The sequence below is a fragment of the Belonocnema kinseyi genome, chromosome 6 (assembly GCF_010883055.1).
Source record: "Belonocnema kinseyi isolate 2016_QV_RU_SX_M_011 chromosome 6, B_treatae_v1, whole genome shotgun sequence".
NCBI lineage: Eukaryota > Metazoa > Arthropoda > Insecta > Hymenoptera > Cynipidae > Belonocnema > Belonocnema kinseyi.
The window spans coordinates 60,806,126-60,829,681 of NC_046662.1; the positions used below are offsets into that span (position 1 = coordinate 60,806,126).

Genomic DNA, 23,556 nt, shown 5'->3' on the forward strand with positions numbered 1-23,556 from the left:
TTTGATTTACAAAAAAAGTTCTATGGTTCAAAAAAAAATTTTGTTCAATAGAAAAAAGAGGTTGGTAATGTAGGAATTCCACTGTGTCGCATGCCCTTAATCGTCATTTCTAGTTTTTTCCGGTTTGTACAAATTTTTGACGGTCAGTGAAATTAAAAAATTTGAAATCTTGAAGCTACAAATTTCTTTACTTGAAGCAATAAAAGCTGAACTACAAATGAGAGCACTGGAAGTGGAACTTTTGAATTTTAATATTTTAAAATTAAATTTTAAATATTATTTAATTCAGAAATTTGGTATTCAAATTATCAAGTGAACGATTTTTTTAAATTTAACACTTTTCGATTATGAAGGGAAATTATTTTTATTTAAGTATTTACGAATAAATCATTGTTTAATTGTTGTTTACACTTCAAAATTGGTTATGAATCATTTTTTAATATTTTCCTAAAATTATTGTTTTCAAAGCAAGAAAATAATTTGAATTTTTCGCAGAATGATCAAGAACAGTTTTTTATTATCTTATGGACTTTAACATTTTTTAAATAGCTACAAAAATTTATTTCAAAATGTTAACAAAATTACAATTTGTTTTCAATCTTACGAAATATTTGAAAAATTTAACTTCTTTCTTAATTTGTTTGATAACTTATACATTTTTTTAAATTATTGAAATTTTTCCTTAAATAAAAAAAATTCCAAATTAAAAAATTGCTTTAACATCTTTCAAATTCTTTTTTGGCCATTTTTTAATTTTTTCAAATATTTTGAAATATTCTTTGGAAATAAATTTTCCAAACTAAAAAATCATTTTGAATTTTCGTAGAAATCCTAAATTTACTTTTTTAAATTTGTTTAAGACTTACACAATTCTTAAAAAGTTTCTAATTTATTGTTCGAAAGTTACAAAAATCTACATTTTGTTTCAAATTTTTTGCAATGGGTCTATGTTTTTAATTAATATCGATTCATTTCAAAAAGTCGATTCAACTCCCTCGAATTTTCTCTAAATAATAAGTGTTAAATTATTATTTACACGTCAATATAATTTTTTTTTTATTTTTAAGTATTTCTTTTTTTTAATTTAACGAAATATCTAATCATTTCAAGAAATATTTAGAAGTTGAAAAAAAAAATCAAAAATAAGTTAACATTTTTTAAATATTCCGAAAAAATTAAAAAAAAACGTTCATGTTTTAATACTTTGAAAGAATTTTTTTATATCTTTAAAAATTTTAAAGATCTTAAGATAAAAAAAATTTCTTGATATTCCTGGGAAAATTTAGATTATTTTTTATTTTGAAAACAATAATTAAAAAAACATATTTTTAAATAATTTAAAACCAATTTTGAAGTATAAATAACAATTGAGCCATTATTAATCAGCATTCAACATCACTATCAACATTCAACAATTTCATTCAAAAATTAACAATTTTTTAAATAGAGCAATGAAAATTATAAAGCTTCAAGTTTAAGTTTAGTTCTTTAAAAATATAATTTGAAATTGTTTAGTTTTGAATATTTGTTTTATAATTAATCGTTTTAAATTTTTTATTTCCATTATTGCCAAAAATTAAATAATTGTTCTTTTTCTTGATTAAAAATGTCAAATTAAATTAGTTAAAAATCGATTATTTTACTCTGAATATTTGAATAGAATTTAAAAAATAAAAGCATTATAAATTACTAATTTCAAATTATTTTGAAATTGAAATAGTTTTAAACATTTTTCAACTTTAAATTCTGTACATTCTTTAATTTCTAACGGATGCAGAATGCTCTCGTAAAATCAATTATTGTTCACTTTTTAATACTTAAATTACAGTTCAAATTTTAAAATGATTAGTTTATTTATATTTACAGAATTTAAAATAAATTTAAATTAAAAATATGAGCTTCAAATTGAAGATTTAAAATAAAAAATGTTTAAAGTAAAAGATTTTAGAATTAAACATTATAAACTGAATGATGTCATAATTTAAAAAATAATGCAATTGAACTTAACATTTAAAAAAAAGTTGAAATCGAACTTATTCAGAATTTTTAGATAATTTCTCAAAAAAGAGGGAAGGTAGACAAATTAATTTAAATTGCATTGTATCATCATTTGTAGAATTCCGGGCCAAAAAAAAATTCACTGGTATATCCCTGTTTTCCGTTCCAGCGGCCACCCTGAGATTTACTAGAAAAACGTTAAACTTACATAAAATTCTAATACTCAAACTTGCAATACTTAAAATTCGAGCTAAAACCTCTGGAATATTAAAAACATTGTTTTCATTGCCATAAAAATACTAAGGAATTACAAACTAACTTTGATTCGCAGTATCTATTAATTACTTTTCCTAAAGTGAGGTGCCGATTCTATTCTCTCAGAGGGAATAAATTTCTCCAAAAGCTTCCATTTATTTCTAATCTCGAAATTTTTTAGGATATGGAAGAAAGCTTCAGAAAAATTCATTCAGTGAAGAATGCAAAGAATATTTCTGGCAATGCTCAGCACAATTGGATCCTCAACTTATATTTAAATCTAATGATCGCACAAAAAATATGAAGCTAAACAGATAATATGAAAAGGAAAGAAAATAAATTTCTGTTCATGAGAGCGAAGAGAAACGCCTGAAAAATCCCAAATTGGAAAATTGGAAAATTGGAAAATTTCCGAATTTCCGATTTTAACCGAATTGAAACAATAATTTTTTTAAATTATGATCTATTTACTAAAGTACATTAATCAAATATTTCTAAAATTATTGTTTTAATTTAAAATAACAATAATTGAAAAACATTCTTATCCAGAAATATATATCTTTTTCAATTATTATCATTTTTGATAAAAATATTTGATTATTATCTCTTTAATAAATAAATACTATTTATGTAAAAATCTGTCGGGAATTTTCCAATTCGGGAAATTCATTTTTCGGGATTTTTCATTCGTCCAAGCGAAGAATCGTTGATGTCTTTTTATAAAAATGATAGTCGAAGATTGAAAATTGAGTCAATATTTGAAACATGCCGTAAATATTTTTTACCATCGACTCTTGCTTAATATTTTACCATATTTTGTCAACGTACAACAGACGATTATTCTCAACTCGTAATACATAAATATTTTCCAGAAAGTTATAGATTTTGTTCTGCGCTTTGTAGAAGTTTCTTACGTATACATTTGTGGTTTCATCGGAAAAGAAATTTCCAAAAATATCAAGTCCAACCAAATTTTTTAAAGTCGCTGAATCACTTACGTGGATTGACTAGGGAATGAAAATTGAGGGACTTTTTTTTTAATGAAGGTACTTAGAAGGCATCCTTGATATTCTGGAATTGCTTAATGGCTAAGTCAACTGGCAAATCAAACTTGTGATTCGTTAGTCGATCAAGTGTATGGAAAGCGTCCTGGAAACCTGAAAGAAGTTTCAAATTGGTTTGATTCATTTATTTAATTTTTTAATTTAATTGATTGTTTATTAAAATAATTTAATTTTCAACCGAATGGTTGAATTTTCAAAGAAAATAGATTAAGCTTCAACCAAAAACCAAATATTTTAACTCTCAAGCCAAAGACAAATTTTTTAAAAAGAAAGTTGAATTTCTAACCAGAAAATTTCAATTGCCAACACAAAAGATTATTTTTGACCAAGACAGATTAGTTTTCTACAAAGAAAAGAATTCTAAACGAAACATATAATAGTTGACATTTTAAACCAAAAATATTTTCATTTTAAATCCAAAATAGTGGAATTCATAAAAAATCGAATTTTTAACAAAATAGATCAATTTTCAACGAAGTAGTTCAATTCACAACAAAAAAAGATGAATTCTAATAGAAAAATATAATAATTAATATTTGAACCAAAAAAATTTGTTTTTACCCAAAAATAATTAAATTCAACCAAAAAATTAGAAATTTCGGAAAAAAAGTTCATTTTTTACCAAAAAAGATGACTTTTCTACCATAAAATATAATTTTTCAACAAAGCAGTGAAGTTTTTGAGTTAAAAAATCAGATTTTTTATGAAATTTTAACAAAAAATATCATTTTCAACTAAAAAGTTAAACTTTCAACGAACAAGAATACTTTTCTGTCGAAAAAATATTACTTTTTAACATCATATATGACTTTTCCACCAAATAGTGAAATTTTCTAAGACATTGTTGATTTTTCAACAAACAGGATTAATTTTCTACCAAAAAAAAAAACTTTTCAACAAAACACATGAATTTTCAAACCAAATTGTAGAATTTTTAACAATCATTATTTGCAGGATACCATTTCAACAAAAATGACATAGTTAAATTCTCAGATAAGAACTCTGATAAAAAACAACTTGGAACTGTTAACTTTGAAACTCTTGACTTTGAAACTCGAAAACATGAATTTTCAACAAAAAGTTTTTTTTTTATCGAAAAAGACGAATTTCCAACAAAAATGTTGAATTTTTTACCAAAGAATTGAATTTTTAACCAAATGGTCAAATTTTTAAACAAAACAGACTAAACTTCAACTAAAACCCTAATAGTTAAATTCTCAAGCCAAAAAGATGAATTTTTTTAAAAATTAGGTTGAATTTTTAAACAGAATATTTGAATTTCCAACATAAAAGATAATTTTTGACCAAGAAAGATTACTATTCTACAGGGAAAAAAAAGAATTACAAACGAAAACTATAACAGTTGCATTTTAAATAAAAAGTATTTTTATTTTAAATCGAAAACAGTGGAATTCATAAAAAATCTAATTTTGAACAAAAAAACTAATTTTAAACGACGTAGTTCAATTCACTACAAAATATGAGTTCTCAACGAAAATATGATAGTTGATATTTCGACCAAAAAATCTATATTTTGTTTTAAAATTTAAGGAAATCATTTTTTATGTTTAGAATTCTTTTTCACTTCTTTATTAAAATTAATTTTTCAAAATAAAACTATTGCCATTTTTCTAGAAATCATAAGGAAAATTTTGAATTTTCATCAAACGTTTTAAACATTTTTCAAATGCTGCTTTATGTCCAAACCTTCATTTTGCATTTTTTGACTATTTAAAAAAATATAAACTTTCAAAACAATAGTGGTGTTTTTTCTTTCAAACAGTAATAATTTTATTTTAAAAACTACTTTGAAAAAATTTTAAATACGTACCTATTGACAAAAAGCAAAAAAAAAACGTAATTTTTATTGATATTTAGAAAAATCGAACTTGATACAAAAGTATTTTTTCTAAAACAGGATTTTATATTATTATTTTTTACCGAAAACTGTTCATTTTTAACAACGACTTTTCTATCATTGAATGTCAATTTTCAACAAAAGAGTTAAGTTTTTAAGCTAAAAACTCAACTTTTTTAGAAAACTGACGAGTTTTAACGACTCAAAAAAGATTACTTTTTAAGAAAACATATGAATTTTCTACGAAATAAAGAAATTTTCTACCACATAGTTAAATTTTCAACAATAAAGATGAATTTTCTACAAAAAAATACAACTTTTTAATGAAAATACATGAACTTTCTAACAAATAGTTGAGAAACCGTTGACATTGAAACTTAAAAAGATGAATTTTCAACAAAATAGTTGAATTTCTAACCAAATCATTGAATTTCTAACGAAACGGTCGAATTTTTAAACAAAAATATTAAACTGCAACCAAAAAACAAATAGTTCAATTCTCAAGTTAAATAGACGATTTTTTTGAAGATATTTGAATTTTAAACCAGAAAATTTGAATTTAGAACAAGAAAGATTATTTTTGGCCAAGGAAAATTACCTTTCTAAAAATCTTTGTATTTTAAATTAAAAAACTATTAAAATCATCGCAAAAAGTTTAATTTTGAACAAAAAAAACGAATTTTCAACAAAAAAGTTTAATTTTTAACGGAATAGTTAAATTTTTTTATCCAAAAAATACGAATTCTCAACAAAAAAAATAATAGTTGATATTTAAATTTAAAAATATTTGATTTTTAAATAAAAAACAGTTGAATTTTTATTATTTTTTTTTAATTTAAACAAAAGTAGAGGCATTTTTAATCAAATATATAGTTAAAATTTCAAAATAAAGATTGTTTACCAAAACAGATAAATTTTCAACAATGAAGTTGAGTTTTCAAATTAAAAAGTGGAAGGTTTTAGAAAACATTTGAGTTTGAGACCCTAGAATGTGATTTTTCGACCCAAAAGATTAATTTTTAACAAAAAAGTAGATGTTTTAAACCAAAAAGATCGATTTTCTACCAAATAGTCGAATTTTAAAAGAAAAAAAAATCAGCTGAAAACAAAAACAAAAAGCGGACGATTTCAAATTCTCGACCATTTCCCGGTTTTTTCCAGGCCAAGTTTTCCTATTTTCCCGGTCAACTAAAATTAACATATTAATATTTGTAGAAAAACTCCTGACTTTCATTCTAAACATTCTTTAACACAACAGAATAAAAAATTGCAAAATAGATAAATTTTTGAACAAATACTTCAATTTTCGACTAAAAAATATTAATTTTTAACAAAAAATAGATTGGTTAAACTAAAGTTTAAAAATTTAATTTTCAACCAAACAGATGAATTTTCCACTTAAACTATGGAATGTTCAATTCAAATAGGTCAATATTTCAGTTCAAAAAATTACTTTCCACAAAAAAAAGTTACTTAAAAAAATAATAATTTTTAACGATAAAAATAGTTACATTTTCAAAGAAAGTGATGAATTTTTAACTAAAATTGTAAATCTTTGACTGGAATAGTTGAATTATAAAACAAATTATTAACTTAAATGATAAATCTTTAAATAGAATAATTGAATTTTAGTCCAAAAAGGTCCATTTTCAACCAAGAAGATTAATTTCTACGAAAAAAAGAGGAATTTTCAACCAAAAATGGAATAATTACATTTTTAGTCAAAAACTGAATGTTCAACTAAACAGATGAATTTTCCACTAAACTATGAAATATTCAATTTAAATAGGTTAAATTTTCAGTTAGAAAAATTACTTTCAAAAAAAAATTACAAAAAAAAAATAATAATTTTCAACAATAAAAAATAGTTACATCTTCAAAGAAAGCAATGAGCTTTTTAACTAAAATTGTAAGTCTTTGACTGTAATAGTTGAATTACAAACCAAAAATATGAATTTTTAACTAAAATGACAAATGTTTAATTTGAATAATTGAATTTTTTACCAAAAAGATCAATTTCCAGGTAAAAAGATTAATTTTTACGAAAAAGAGGAATTTTCAACTAAACAAGATCATTTTCAACAAAAAAAGTGAATAATGACATTTTTAACTAAAATTATGGAATATTCAACTAGAAGAATAGTAATATTTTCAGTTTATAAAAAAGTAATCATTTTCAACCAAATAAAAAACAAGTTTTCAGTCAAATAACTTATTTTTCAACCAAAAAATTATTTTTTTCAAAAGAGTTTAACTTTTAACGAAGTAATTTTATTTTCAATTTTTAAAAGTCAATTTTCAATCGAAAATGGAACAATTAAATTTTCAATTTAGGAAATTAATTTTCAACCAAACTGATGAATTTCCATCCATAAATATTAGTTTTCTACAAAAAGGGACGAATTTTTCTCAAATTACATAAATTTTCGTACAAGTAATTGAATTTTCATGCAAAAAAGAAAAACTTTCAACCAGAAATAGAATAGTTATATTTTTCTGTTGAAAATCTAATTCTTAACAATAACAAAAACGGATTTTCAGTAAAATAGTTCATTTTTCCACTGGAATAGTTTAATTTTTGTTAAAAAAAAAAATTGATGTTTAACAATGTAGTAACATTTTTAAACAGACATAAATTTTTAATTTAAAAAGTGAATCTTCAACCAAAAAAATTATTTTTTAACAAAAGAGTTTAACCAAGTCGTTCAATTTTTAACTAAGAAAGGATGAATTTGCAACAAACAATGCAACACAATTTTCAATTATAATACAAAAATATCAGAAGTAAATTCCCAGTTTTTAAATAAAATCACGGTTTTTTAGAGGTCAATAAAATTTAAGCAAAAAAAAAGTGAGAAAAAAGGTAAGTTTCTTAAAAATAGGGGGAAAAAAAGAGGAATTTTATTTAAGAAATCGAAAATAAGGGGAATAGAGAAAAGATTGTGAAGCCTGCTTATAATATTTATGGACCCTGTATATTTATTATATTGTATTTAAAAAATACTTACCGGTTTTTATAACGTAACTCCAAGGCATATAGTGATTTTCTAATATATATTGACATTGCAGAATCAATTTCAACCATACGACTAGTTTATTGGCACTAAAAAGTAGATCAAAAGTTATTATTGCAGACTTGTCGACAATTAATTAATTATTAAATTAAAGAGGGATGTACGAACTTTAATGCTGCACAAATAAAAGCCTTGAAGTGGGAGTCATAGCTTCTCTTGTAGGGAGTGTGTGATGTGATTATGTTTCCGATAGTTATTAATAAGCTCTGAAAAACGCAAATAGTTATTCTATTTCAATTTTGTTGCAACTATTTTTTGTAATATTTTGTTTAATAATACATCCTTTATTATCAAGTTTAAAACTGAATATTTTTAAACTGAAAAATACATTTTTAAAGGCTAATTTTTTTAAACTCTGATCTTTCTTCCTTTAATGCCTTAATTAAATAATTTTTAATTACAGTAGTTGCAAACTAAACAATTTCCAATTTAATGGGATCTAAATTTAAATTTTTAAATGGAAGCGTGAAACATTTTTTTAATCAAAGTATTTATCTTCAATACTTCTACAATTTTCAAATAAAAATCTAAGCAGTTGAACAATTTAAAATTTTAAAGTTGAAAATTGTTTAGTTCCAAATTTTAATGGTTTAGAGTTGTAGGCAATTGAATATTTAAATTAAAGCCTTCAAAGATTAAAAGTTTTAAGTTAGATGCACTCAAAATTAATAATTTAATACACAAATATTTTTTAATGAACAATTTTCTAATATATTTTTTGGGGATTTTTCATCCATCCCAATTTCAGATGTCTTTTGGGATTTTTTGAATTATTTTTAACGTTTCTTCAAAAAGTAATTTTTCAAAATAAGAAACATCTAAAATTACCCAAAGAATTTTAGAAATTATTTCTGAACTTCTGAATATCTTCAAATAGAATTACAGTTTTCTTAGCATTTTTAAAAATGCTGGATATATATTTTTTCAAGTTTTTCTAAAACTTAAAAAATTTTTTATGAGTTTTAATATTTTTTTTTACCTTTTGAACCTCTTTTAAAATAATTCCAATTATTTTAATACTGCAAATTTAAAGAAATTTCTTAACAATCTTCCAGGATCCTTTTCGACATTTTTCTCAATCTTAAGACAAAATAATTAAAAATTCGAAATCATTCAAAATTTTTGAAAAGCTTCAAAATTTTCTTTTCAAATCTTCGAAAATAAACATTTAATTACGTTTGTGAATTATTTTAAAATTTAATATTATTCTCGACATTTTTTTTAACTTCTGAAAATCTTTTAAGATAATTCCAATTTTTATCATTCCTAAATATTAAAAGAAATTAATTTAAAATGTTACAGATTATTTTTCGACAATTTTCGAAATCTCTTGAAATTTTTTAAAATTTTTTCGAATATTCTTTATAAATTAAATTTTCGAAATAAAAAATCTAATTGCCAAAACCCTCTAAAAAATTGTTTTATCCTCCTGAGCACATTATTTTTTTCTACAATTTTGTATTTTTACAAAATTGAACATCTTTGCTTTAAAATTTTCTACATTTTGTTTTTAAATTTGAGGAAATCACTTTAAATGATTCGAAATCGTTTTCCAATTTCTTCTTAAAATTAATTTTTTATCATGAAAAGACTTTTGAGCATACTGAGGAATATTAAACATTTATTTTATTATTACGATTTTATTCAAATTTTTAAAAAGCTTCTAGATTTTTTATTCGAAATTTTCAAAAATCTAAACTTAAAACAAAAATTGAAATCTTTTCAAATTTAAATTTATTTTTCACATCTTTTTGTAACTTCTGAGTATCTTTTAAAACAAATATAATTTCTTTTAACCCTAAAAATTAAAAGAAATTGCTTAAGAATATTCCAGATTCTTTTTCGACCACTTTTTAAATCTTTTGAAATTTTTAAGAATCTTTTCAAATATTCTCTCTTAATTAATTTCTTTTTCAAATAAAAAATAATTTTAAATTTCCAAGGAATATTAAACATTTTCATTATTATTTCGAAATGTTTTTAAATTCTTAAAAACTTTCTAAATTTTTAATCCGAAATTTTCCAAAATCTGCATTTTGATTTAATTATCTGAAATCTTTTCAAATCTAAAATTATTCTAGTAATTTTTTAAACTTTGAAATATATAAAAAATCATTTAAGGTTTTCCTAGGAACTTCTAAAAAATTTATTTATAATTTGCAAAGAGTACAAAGATATCAGAGCGTTTACAAAGATTTATGATAGATTAAAAATATATCATAAAAATTTCAGATAGATTTCAAAGTGCACAAAGATTTCAATAATTTACCGAAGATTTAACAAAGATTTTAATGATTTAAAAAATATTATCAAATTTTTAAAAAATGTTTCAAATATTTAACAAGGGTTTCCAAAGATTTCAGAAGTATTTTTGTTAATGTCACAAATATTACCAAATATTTCTAACATTTCACAAAAGTTCCCAAACATTGAAAAAAGACTTAAAAAGATTAAAATTTTTTCTAAAAAATTTCAAATATTTTGGATCGATTAAAAATATTTCACAAGAATTCAATTATTTCTGAAGATTTAACTGATTTCATTTCACCAATATTACGAAATATTTCAAATATGTCGCAAAGATTTAAGAAAGATTTTCCAAAAGATTTTAATTATTTCCCAAAGATTTCGGATAGATTTAAAAGATTACATGATGATTTCAATAATTTTACAAATATTATCAGATATTTCAACAACATTTCGCAAAGCTTTCCAAAGATTAATGGAAGATTTTAATTATTTGTAAAAGATTTAAAACGTTTCAAATATTTCGAATAGATTAAAAAGATTTCACAAAGAATTCAATAATTTTACAAGTATTACCAAATATTTGTTAAATATTGAAAAAATTTCCAAAGATATCAGAAAAATTTCACAAAGATTTCAATAATTTCACAAATATTATCAAATACTTTAAAATATTTCAATGATTTCCCAAAGATTTCACTAATATCACAAATATTACCAAATATTTTTAATATTTCGCAAAGATTCCCAAAGATTTAATAAAGATTTTAAAACCATTTTAATTATTTCTCAAAGATTTCCGATAGATTTAAAAGATTTTCCAAAGATTTCAATATTTTACAAATATTATCAGATATGTCGAAAATATTTTAAATATTTCGCAAAGATTTCTGGAAGATTGTAATTATTGCCCAAAGATTTCTAAAAGATTTAAATTATTTTCTGAGGATGTCAAAGATTTCAAATACTTTGCAAATATTTTGAACAGATTTAAAAAATTTTCCCACAATTTCAATTAATTTACCAAATTTCGGGTAGATTTCAAAAAGTAAACAAAGATTTAAATAATTTCCCGAAGATTTTCGGATAGATTTAAAAGATTTCACAAAGATATTAGAAAAATTTCACGAAGATTTGAATTATTTTCTAAGGATTTCAAAGATTTATCAACTATTTTGGACAGATTTGATTAATTCACCAAAATTGCAGGTAGACTTCAAAGAGTGAAAAAAAGCTTCAATGATTTCCCACAAAATTTCATAAAGATTTTAAATAATTTTACAAATATTATCAGATATTTCACAAATATTTCACAAAGATTTCTGGAAGATTTTAATTATTTTCTAAGGATTTCAAAGATTTCAAACATTTCGCCAAGATTTCGTATATATTTAAAAGATTTTCCTACGATTTCAATTAATTCAACCAAATTTCAGGTATATTTCAAAAGAGTAAACAAAGAATACAATGCTTTCTCAAAACATTTGACAAAAATTTTAATAATTTTATAAATATTATCTAATATTTCAAAAAATATTCCGCAAAGATTACTGGAAGCTTTTAATTATTTGCCAAAGATTTCAAACATTTCGGATAGATTAAAAAAATTTCACAAAGTCTTCAATAATTTCACAAATATTTCCAAATATTTTTAAAATATTGAAAATATTTCCAATCATATCAGAAAGATTTCACACAGTTTAAAATTATTTTCTAAAGATTTCAAAGACTTCAAATATTTCGCAAATATTTTGGACAGATTTGAAAGATTTTCAAATATATTAGAAAGATTTCACAAAGATTTAAATTATTTTCTAAGGATTTAAAAGATTTCAAATATTTCGGACAGATTTAAAAGATTTCAAACATTTCAAATAATTCTCAAAGATCTCGGATAGATTTAAAAAATTCTCCAACGATTTCAATTCATTCATCAAAATTTCAGGTAGATTTCAAATAGTGAAAAAAAATTTCAATGATTTCCCAAAAAATTTCACAAAGATTTAAATAATTTTTGAAATATTATCAGATATTTCAAAAATATTTCGCAAAGATTTCTGGAAGGTTTTAATTATTTGCAAAAGATTTCAAATATTTCTAATAAATTAAATAGATTTCAAAAAGACTTCAATAATTTCACAAATACTAACAAATGTTTTTGAAATATTGAAAATATTTCCAAAGATATCGGAAATATTTCGCAAAGATTTAAATTATTTTCTAAGGATTTCAAAGATTTCAAATATTTCGCAAATATTTTGGATAGATTTAAATGATTTCAATGTTTTTCAAATTATTTCAAATAATTAGCAAAGATTTCGTATAGGATCAAAAGATTTTTCAAAGATTTCAATTAATTTACCAAATCTCAGGTAGGTTTCAATCAGTGAACAAAGATTTCTTTATTTCACAAATATTATCAGATATTTCAAAAACATTTAAAATATTTCGCAAAGATTTCTGGGAGATTTTAATTATTTCCCAAAGATTTCAAAAATATTTAAATTATTTTCTAAGGATTTCAAATATTTCGTAAATGTTTTAGATAGACTGATAAGATTTCACAATGATTTCAATTGTTTTCGAATGATTTCAAGGATTTCAAATATTTCGCAAAGATTTAGGACTGATTTAAAAGATTTCACCAAATTCATAAGATTTCAAAGAGTGAACAAAGAATTCAATGATTTCCCTAAACATTTCACACAGATTTCAATAATTTTACAAATATTATCAGATATATCAGAAAAATTTCGCAAAGATTTCCAAAGATTTCTGGATGATTTTAATTATTTGCCAAAGATTTCAAATATTTCAGATAAATTAAATAGATTTCACAAAGACTTTAACAATTCCACAAATACTAACAAATATCTTTTAAATATTAAAAAGATTTCCGAAGACATCGGAAATATTTCGCAAAGATTTAAATTATTTCTTAAGTATTTCAAAGATTTCAAATATTTCGGACAGATTAATAAGATTTCACAATGATATTTCAAATAGATTTAAAAGATTTTCCAACGATTTCAATGATCTGACCAAAAATTTCACACAGATTTCAATAATTTTACAAATATTATCAGATATGTCAAAAATGTTTCAAATATTTCGCAAAGATTTCTGGAAGATTTAAATTTTTTGCCAAAGATTTCACAAAGATTTGTCCCCTAAGGCAAAAATCTGACTCGATAACAAAAGTATTTTTTTTTCTAAAATATAATTTTGACTCTCATAAAAAAAAATTGTAATTTTTAATCGAATAGTGGTCATTTTGATTTTAAATGACCATTACTCGATTTAAAGTGATCATTACTCGATTCAAAATGGCCATTACTCGATTCCTCTGATTCCCACTACTCTGCATCTAAAAAAGTGAGAAAAAAATATCGACTCACCTGCTTAGAAGAGACATTTCGACCTCCAACAAGGTCCAAATTAAAGCTCTGCGAGAGCCTCTGAGTAGGCGTAGAATTATATCGATGTCCATTCTTGACTTCATAATACTTGAGAACAATCAGCCAGGCATGCATCGAACTACTACTCGTTTGACTTCTTTGTGGAAAGCATCCCACAAACGGAACCACACTATTCACCTGAACATCTGTACTCGATCCATGTTGCACCAAGTCTCTTATGGCAATCGCCAGATGTTTCCTCACGGCGGAAGTGACCTTCGCGTTGCTCTGAGCGACCGGAGAATCTGAATCGGAAGAATATTCAATCTCAAGATCATTCTCATATTCCTCATGACGGTGCTCACTTTCTGCGAGAGTGTCCAAAATATGTTCAATCGCAATGTCCAAACGAGTTCGCTGGTCCCGCCAACTGCAGACGGAGTTTTTCTTAAACGAGTTCCTGGATCGGCCACTTCCGCATCCAAGTTGCGACAAAACGTACATGTGCAAAAGCATCAGGACTTTACGGACAGTGTTCAAACTCTCGGTTCGCTTTTCTTCATCAATTGGCGTTTTTTGGGAGGATTTTCGCGAGAAAGAGGAAGCAGCTGGAGCCCCGTTTGTGTGGACTGGACAAGCACAAGTGCAAGAGAGGGTTTCTGTGCTGACTTCACCCTGAAGATAATTTATGAAGCGTTCCAGATCGGCGATTTGGGTCTTTAATTGGCCCACTAATGTTTCTTTCATTTTTAGGGGACTCACGATCTGAAAATGATGAGTCGATTTTTTACCTTCGCCAGCATCATTTGTCGTTTCTCGGTTTGAGAGGCAAGATAATTTTGAATATAAAATAAAAATTTTGTATAGCTATTTATTTTTTAGGTTTATTTGTTTATAATGTTAAATAAATATAATTTTTCTAAGAATCTTGAGGCAATTTATAAGGGTTTTTGAACATTTCAAAGGTCAAATAAAAATTTCAACAAGTTGATATTTCAATACAAAAATATTTTTATTTTAAATAAAAAACAGTGGATTTAATAAAAAAATATATAATTTCAACAAAATTGTCAAATTTGCAGGCGAAGCAGATTTTTCAGTTTAGAATTTTTTTAAAATTAGGCAAGTTATAATTATCAGGAAAACATTATTTTTATTTCTTTGTTTTTACGACTGTAAAGATATAATTTTCCAAACGATCTTGAGAAAATTCATAACTATTCTTGAGATTTTCAGATGTCAAATCAAAATTTCAAAAACAACAAAGTTAACCTTCAAACCAAAAAGATGCATTTTCAATCAAAAACAGTTTATTTAATTTAGAAAATAAGAATTTCAGCAAAATTATTTCATTTTCATAAAAAGAAATGAATTTTAAAATACAATGATAATTCTTCAACCAAACAGGTAAATTTTTAACAAAGTAGTTTAACTTGTAAAGAAGTAATTGAATTCTCAACCAAAAAAGATGAGTCCTCACCGAAAAATCATTTTAGTTCAAACCAAACATTTGCAATTTTAATTTTAAAAAAGATGAAATTTCTACCAAAAGAGATCATTTTTCAAACAAAAAAGACATATTTTCAACAAAATTGTTAAATTTTCAGGCAAAAGAGATTTTTCAGTTCACAATAAAAAAATTAGGCAAGTTACAATTTGAAGAAAAATAAAACATAATTTTGATTTTTATTTGTTTGTTTTTACGGGTATAAAAATATAATTTTTAGAAGACTCTTGGGAAAATTCAAAAAGATTTTTGAGATTTTCAGATACCATATTTTAATAAATCTAAATTTTGTTTACTATTATGTAATAAATTGAATCCTTTTATAAAATTTAAAACACTTAGTCAAAAAGTAAGGAGCAGAATCTTTACCATTATTATTGAAGAATCATTTACAATTTAAATGTTTCTCGTTTAGAAATAATTTTGTGAAATAAAAATTCTTCATTTGGAAATTTTAATTTAAAAAATTCCAGAAAATAAAAAAAAATAGGAATTTTAAAAGGCTAGGAAAAAATTAGGAAATACGAACCTGACTTATCGCACAGTCCACTTGCCACCTTAAATCGTCTAATGGTAATTTACAAAGATCATCCACGTCGAAGTTTAATTTTTCTTTGAGATGATCTGGAATAAAAAATTTTTTAAAGACGTTTCAGGAGATTTCAGGAGATTTCAGAAGAACTAATCGAAGGATTTAATCATATTATTTTAAATTCTTCTCTAATTCTAAGAGATCTGAACCAAATTTTTTTTATTGCAAAATTTTTCCTAAACTTTATAAGAATTTTGTAGGATTTGAAACATTTTATAATATTTCTATAAATTGAAAAAGATTTCAAAATAATTAAGATATTTCAGAGGACATCAAAGATTTGAAGAGATTTGAAAATATTCCAGAGGATTACAAAGGGTTTCAAAAGTCCCATACTATTTCCAAGATTTCCAAAAATTTCAAAAAACTTTGAATGACTTTTTACAGATTTCCGTAATAATAAGAGATTTTTACAGGCTATGAATAAACCATTTTAATGAATTTTCCAGGATCTCAAGAAATTTTAAAAATATTTTAATGGATTTTAAAGATTTTATTCACAAGCATTGAAAAATTTAAAAGTTTTCAAGAGATTATCAAATATTTCAAGGTATTTTCAAAGATTTCACATAGCTTTAAAGATTTGAGGATATTAAAACCTACTAAATGAGTTAGTTGATTCATAACCATTGTGCAAGACCTTCTCTATCATTTGATCTCCAATTATATTGTTCTTTACTCGCAAATGCTGTGTTTGTTTCTATGAGCTAGTTTCCCTGAATATTGCTAACAAAAATGAATCCCAAGAATTTGGAATATATTTAAATAAGTATAGGAGGGATTTAAATGATTTTAAAGAATTTAAATAAGTTTATCAGGGTGGTGATTCGACGAAAAATTTTAAATTACCGGTCATTTTGCTCTTATTCCCGGTCAAGTTTTTCAGTTTTCCTGGACAACTAAAAAACATATTCACGCTTACCGCTAAACGCAAACAATTATTTACAAAAACTATCGATCAAATATCAATAGTTCAATTTTCAAACTAACTGATGAATTTCCAACTAAAACACTCAAATTTTCAACTACAGATAGTCAATTTTTACTAAAAAAATAAATTGACAATCGAAACTATATTAATTAAATTTTAGGCTCAAAAAGTTTATGTTTAACCAACCATAAGAATTTTCAACTAAAACTATGGAATATTCCATTGAAATAAGTTTAATATTCAGTTACAAAAATACTTTCTAAACAAAAAATCTTTAAACAACAATGAAAAGATCTTTCAACCAACAAAAAAAAATTCCACATAATAGATCAATTTTCAGCAAAAAAATTCTTTTTCATCCAAAGAAAAAAAACATGTTTCACTCAAAATGGTCATATTTCAACCAAACAAATGAATTTCTGAATAAACTGAAATTTATATTTATTTATACTTCTATTTCCAACCTGAAAGATTAATTTTCAACTACAATTATAAATATTTAACAGTAATACTTCAATATTTAACCGAAAAGAAGAATTTTTAAACAAGAAGATTAACTAGTAAACAAAAATAATTTTCTATCAAAAATAAAAAATCTTTCAACAACAACCAAAATAACTTTTAGAAAAATTTCCTTTTTTAAACAAAGTGATCAATTTGCAACTAAGGTTGTAAATCCTTAACTGGAATGGTTGATTTTCAAACCAGAAAGATGAATTTTCAACGAAAATTATGAAATATTCAACTGGAATAATAGTTAGAGTTACAGTATATACAAAAAAATAAATTTCAATAAACAAACAAATAAAAATGTCCACCAAATAGATCAATTTTCGGCAAAAAAATTCTTTTTCATCCAAAGAAAAAAAACATTTTTCACTAAAATAGCTCGCATTTCAACCAAACGAATGAATTTCTATTAAAAATTACATAATTATTTGTAATTTTATTTCCAAACTAAAAGATGATTTTTCAACTAAAATTATAAATATTTAACAGTAAAACTTAAATTATTAACCGAAAGGGATCATTTTTAAACAAGAAGATTAACTTTACAAAAGATAATTTTCTACAAAAAACAATTGATTTTTAACCAAATATATGTATTTTTAACAAAATAGTTAAATTTTCAGATAAAAGACAAATTTTGATACAAATTGATGAATTTTCAACCATGAAGAATAATTTTTTGACATAAAAAGGCGAATTTTTCACAAAATATATAAATTTTCAAACAACTTGTTTAATTTCTGAATATATGAATAAAAATTCAATAATAAATCATGATTTAATTAAAGTAATCTAAGATAACCTGAAAAATGTGATCAGAACTGAATTCCCGGTTTAAAAAAATTAAATTCTCGGTCATTTCCAGGTTTTTTTCCGGTAATTTGCCAGTCTTCCCCGGGTTTCCGGTCAAGGCGCCACCTTGATAGGGTTTTAAAGATTTTTCTTTAATTTTTCAAATTTATGAAAATATTTAAAAAAATTTTAATAACAAGTTTTAATGTTTAAAATTTTTTAAGTTTTGAAGAGATTATAAAATATTTCAAGGTATTTTCAAAGATTTTCAAATTATGTAAAAAAATTGCAAAGAAGTTTCCATATATTTAAATAATTTGAAGTGATTTCAAAGGATTTTAATGATTTTAAAGGCTGTAAACAAAATTTATAGAATCTTAAAGAATTTCCAAGAATTTCGGAAGATTTTTAATGATTCTGAAAATTTCAAAGATTTAAAAAGATCTTTATAGGATTTAAAGTAATTCTTAAGCGATTTTAATACTATATCAAAAATTTCTCAAAATCTTATAATATTGATGAGTATTTAAAGGAATTTCACAAGAATTAAGAGATTTTGCAGAATTTTAAAAATTTGAAGAGTTTTTCAAATATTTTAGGGGATTTCATAGGACTTCCAAAATTTCATCCGGTTTTAAAGAATTTTTTTTATTTCTGAAATTTATGAAGGATTACATAGGATTTTTAAGATTTTCAAATTTTTCAAAGGATTTTCAAGGCATTTTGGCGGATTTCAGTAATATTAAGGAGTTTTTACAGGCTCTCAATAAAGCATTTTAATGAATTTCTCAGGATCTCAAAGGATTTCACAGGACTTCAAATATTTCAAGGAATATAAACAGATTTCATGTAATTTCACGAGATTTCAAGGGGTTTTATAATATTTGAATGCATTTACAAAAATTTCTTTAAAAGAACTGAGAGATTTTAAAGCTTTGATCAAAATTTTTTTTAATTATTTAAACAAAATTAATGCGATTTTAAATAATTTATTAAAATTTTTGAAGATTTGGCAGAATTTTATAGAATCAATATGGTTTAAGGATATTTTGAAATTATTTAAGCAATTTTCAATAGATTTCAATACCCTGAAGGGATTTCTAAAAGGTCTTAAAATATTTTACTGTTTTTAAAAAGATTACAAGGAATTTTCATGAGCTTTATAAAACATCATCAAGTTTTAAAAAAATTAAAAAGCATTTAAAATATTTTAAGAAATTTTAACACATTCAGAAAAATCATTCGGCTTCAAAGAATTTCCTAGAATCCTCGGAAAATTTTATATAAACTATGAGGTTTTAGGATATTTTAGAAGATTTAAAGAAATTTCAGATGATTTCCAAGATTTTAAAATCTCTCAATACCGTATTTTAATAAATTTTTTCAGGATTGCATAGGACTTCAAATATTTCAACTGATTTTATAATATTTTTATATATTTCAAAGAATTTATTCACAAGAATTTAAAGAATTTAAAAGATTTGAGGATATATTAAAGATTCCAAGAAATTTTCAAATCGATTTCAATAATTTCAAACGATTTCAAAGGATTTAAAAGATTTTAGGGTGATTTGAAAGAGTAAATAATTTAGAGTGATTTCAAAGATTTGAATGGATTTTCAAGATCTTTAGAAGACATCAAGGGATTTACAAATAATAAAAAAATATTTTAAATATTTTACGGTATTTGAAAACATGCAAAGGGTCTTTCAAAAAATTTAACAAATGTCTAGGAATTCCTCAGAATTGTAAAGATTTAAAAAAAAATGCAATTTAAAAAAATTTCTTAGAGTTTCGCAAGTTTTTTTAGTGATTTTATTGGATTTTATAATTATCTCAAACATTTCAAAGGATTTTAGACAATTTTAAAATATTTTGAAAGAATTTGAAGGAATATAATCATATTTTATGCAATTTCACGATATTTTACCATATTTTAATATATTTCAAAGAAATTATTAAATTACTTAAATTGAGATATTTTACAGTGAGCTTTTTAAATATTACAAGATATTCATAAAGATTTAAAAGAATTTGATAGATTCCATGACATTTAAATAAATCCAAAGAATTGTTTAGAATTGTGGAAGAGTTTTACAAAACCTGTATGGTTTTAGGATATTTTGAAAGATTTCAAGAATTTTGCAGTAGATTTCAATCATTTAAAAAGATTTCAAAGGATTTGAAAGATTTTAGGGTAATTTAAAAGATTTCAAGGAATTTTTAAAAGCTTTATAAAACATCAAGGCATTATTGAAGATTCAAAAGGATTTGAGATATTTTACGGTATTTCAAGCGACTATAAATGAACCTGCCATTTTTTTTAATTCAAACAAATTTCAAGGATTTTAATGATTTTAAGAGATTTAAAAAAGAAGCCTGTGTCCTAGAATCTCGGAAGATTTTGAAGGATTTTTTGGTATCTAATGTTTTAGTATATTTTAAAAGATTAAAAGAAATTTACAAATCAATTTCAATAATTTTGAAAAGTTTCAAAGGACTTGAAAGATTGTTGGGTAACTTGCAAGCATTTCAAAGAAAACGAAACAATTTAGAAAAATTTAAAAAAAAATAAATAAAGAATTTTTAAGGTCTTTATAAAACATCAAGGGATTTTCAAATAATTAAAAAAGATTTGAAATATTTTATGGTATTTAAAAAAATTGCAAAAGAACTTTAAAAAAATTCAAAAAAATGTCAAGTAATTGACCAGAATTGTAATGATTTAAAAAAAATGCATGCGATTTTTAACAATTTTGAAGAGTTTCAGAAGTTTTCGAATGATTCCCAACATTTTAAAATATTTTAACGGATTTTTTAACTAATCAAGAAGATTTTATGACAATTTTAGGAATAATTCAAGTCAGTTTAAAAGATATTAGGAATTTTTCCTTGAATAATTTTTCATTTTAAATCATTAATATTCAAATATCAGCATCTTAATCTTATAATACTTTTAACAAATAATATTTTATAAACAGAATAAAACAGTATTTCGTATAAAAATTTTTAATTTTCAGATTTATTAATTCATTAAAAAAAAATCTGTTCTATTAAAAAAGATGATTTTATTGACAAAATTATTGAATTATTAAAATACTAGTTGAATATTCAACCTAAAAAGACAAATTCCCAAAGAAAAAGTGTCATAATTTATATTTCAATCAAAAAATAATCAAATTTATATAACAACAAAAAAATAATTCTAAATATGACTTCAACCAAAAATTAATTTTCCTCGAAACTGATGCATTGTTACCCAACAAAAATGAAATTTCAAACTGACAAATTAGTTTTTACCAAAAAATGCGAATTATCAATTAAAAAAGATCAATCCTCAAAAAATGGATGCTACAGTTTTTATTAAAAAATTAATTTTACATCCGAAAAAAAAACAGTATAATCCACTAAACAGTTAAATTTTCAACCATAAGAAATAAAAAGAAAATTTCAATAAAAAAAATAAACGTAGTTGAATACCCAAGCAAAGAAGAATGATTTTTAACCAAAAAGTTGCATTTTAATTTAAAAAATTAAGTTTATTCTTAAACAGATCAAGTTTTAAATCAAAAGGATAAATTTTCAAAAAAATAGTTGAATTTTCTGTTGAAAGAGATTTCAGTCGAGTTTTCACGATCAAAATATGAAATTAAAAAAAAAAGAAATAAGTTTCTATGAAAAAAAAATTAATTTTCCATCAAAGAAGACGAATTTTTAACCAAAAAGAATGACTTTTTAACTAAATTGTTGAATTCTCTATTAAATAGTTGCATTTTTATAAAAAAAAGATGAAATTTCTCTTCAAGCAGAACATTTTTAATTACAAAAACAAGAAGTTGAGCTTTCATCCAGAAAAGATTCCAGTTGATTCTGCAAGATCAAAAATGAATTTTTTCAACAAAAGAATAAACTTATTTTCCCTTTTCTACAAAAAATTATGACTTTTTAACAAAATTGTTGAATTTTCAAACAAACAATTGAATTTTTATCCAATAAAGATAAAATTTTGGGCAAAGCATGTGAATTTTTAAATAAAAAAGACAACTTTCAAAAAAGAGAGTTGAACTTTCAACCGAAAAGTTGTAGTTTTATTCAAGAAAAATTCTCAAAGAAGATGCCAATTCACTTTCTAACACCAAATGACCAAAAAACTGTAAACAATTTGTAAAAAAAATGGATGTATTTTTAACAAAATTATTAAATTTTAAACCAAATAATAAAACTTATAACTAAAAACATAATCTTTAGAAGAAAGTTGTTGGGAATTCAGATTCGAGATTCTTCAGCTTAAAATAAGATTGTTCAATTTTAAACGCTTTGAATTAGAAATAATACAATTTCGACTCCTTTCTAATAAAATTTTCTACTTAAAAAAAATTTTAGTCTGAAATTTTTTAATTTGGAACGGTTTTAATTAGTAATAATACAGTTTTAAGAGCTTTGAATTTTAAACGATCTAATTTTTAGAATTTTATTCCGAAAATATACGTATAAAAAAAACAATTATTGTACTATTTATTGTGATTTTCAACAGATTATAAACTTAAATGGACTTATTTTGAAGCAAACATGAACTTAAAGTAATTTTTTATTAATTTATACATAAAAAAATGTTGTACAAAAATGTGTTTTTTGACTCTATAAAATTAAAATTCTATCTAAACGATTCCTTTTTTTATAAAGATTTTTTTTTAGTGCTTAATCATTGTGTTAAACTTCACAAAACAATAGTAAAAACACTTTTATGCAAAAATTAAAATACACTTTAAAATTGTATCTACTCTTTCTAGTTCCAGTTTTCGGCACCAGGTGGCGAAATGGTAGACCACAATTCCCAATAAATTAAAAATATTTTTAAATTGAAAATCTTCCGAAATTTTAGAAAAAAAGTTATATTTTTTTCAGTAATTAAAAAGTCATAAATATCTTTTAAAATGAATCAGATTTTCTCTACAATTTTGTAAAATTCTGTAAAATAAAACAATTTTTTTTATAGTTTTATAAATATTTTTTTGACTTATTTCAAATCTTTAGAAATATTTTTTTATTTTTCCCGAGAAACTTAGGACAATTATATTTATATAACCTGGTAGAAAATAAACCAAGGAACTTTTAAAATCAATAATTATTCGAAATTTTTGTTCTATTATTTTATTGTTTTTTGTTGTTGAAAGTTCAACTACTTGGTTAAAAGTTGAACTAATTTTCCAAAAAGTCTTTTTTTTTAAGTTTCTTCATTTTAGTTGAAAATTAACTTAAATTCTTTAAAAGTCTTCGAAAAATTAGATTTATATAATAAATAAAATAAATAAATGAAATATAGATATAAA

The 23,556-nt window shown here is 23.1% G+C and overlaps 1 protein-coding gene across 1 annotated transcript in view; it reads right to left on the minus strand.

The window, feature by feature from the left end:
• Nucleotides 1-2,878: 2,878 nt before the first annotated feature.
• The window catches only part of LOC117174490 (RUN domain-containing protein 1), a 36,569-nt gene continuing 15,891 nt past the window's right edge, over nt 2,879-23,556 (minus strand). The window contains exons 5-9 of the mRNA XM_033363649.1: nt 15,931-16,025; nt 13,895-14,659; nt 8,358-8,455; nt 8,184-8,278; nt 2,879-3,410 (exon numbers count right to left, since the gene is read on the minus strand). Of these exons, the coding sequence (XP_033219540.1) occupies nt 3,304-3,410; nt 8,184-8,278; nt 8,358-8,455; nt 13,895-14,659; nt 15,931-16,025 (1,160 nt within the window). The 3' untranslated portion in view covers nt 2,879-3,303. The remainder of the gene's footprint in view (nt 3,411-8,183; nt 8,279-8,357; nt 8,456-13,894; nt 14,660-15,930; nt 16,026-23,556) is intronic.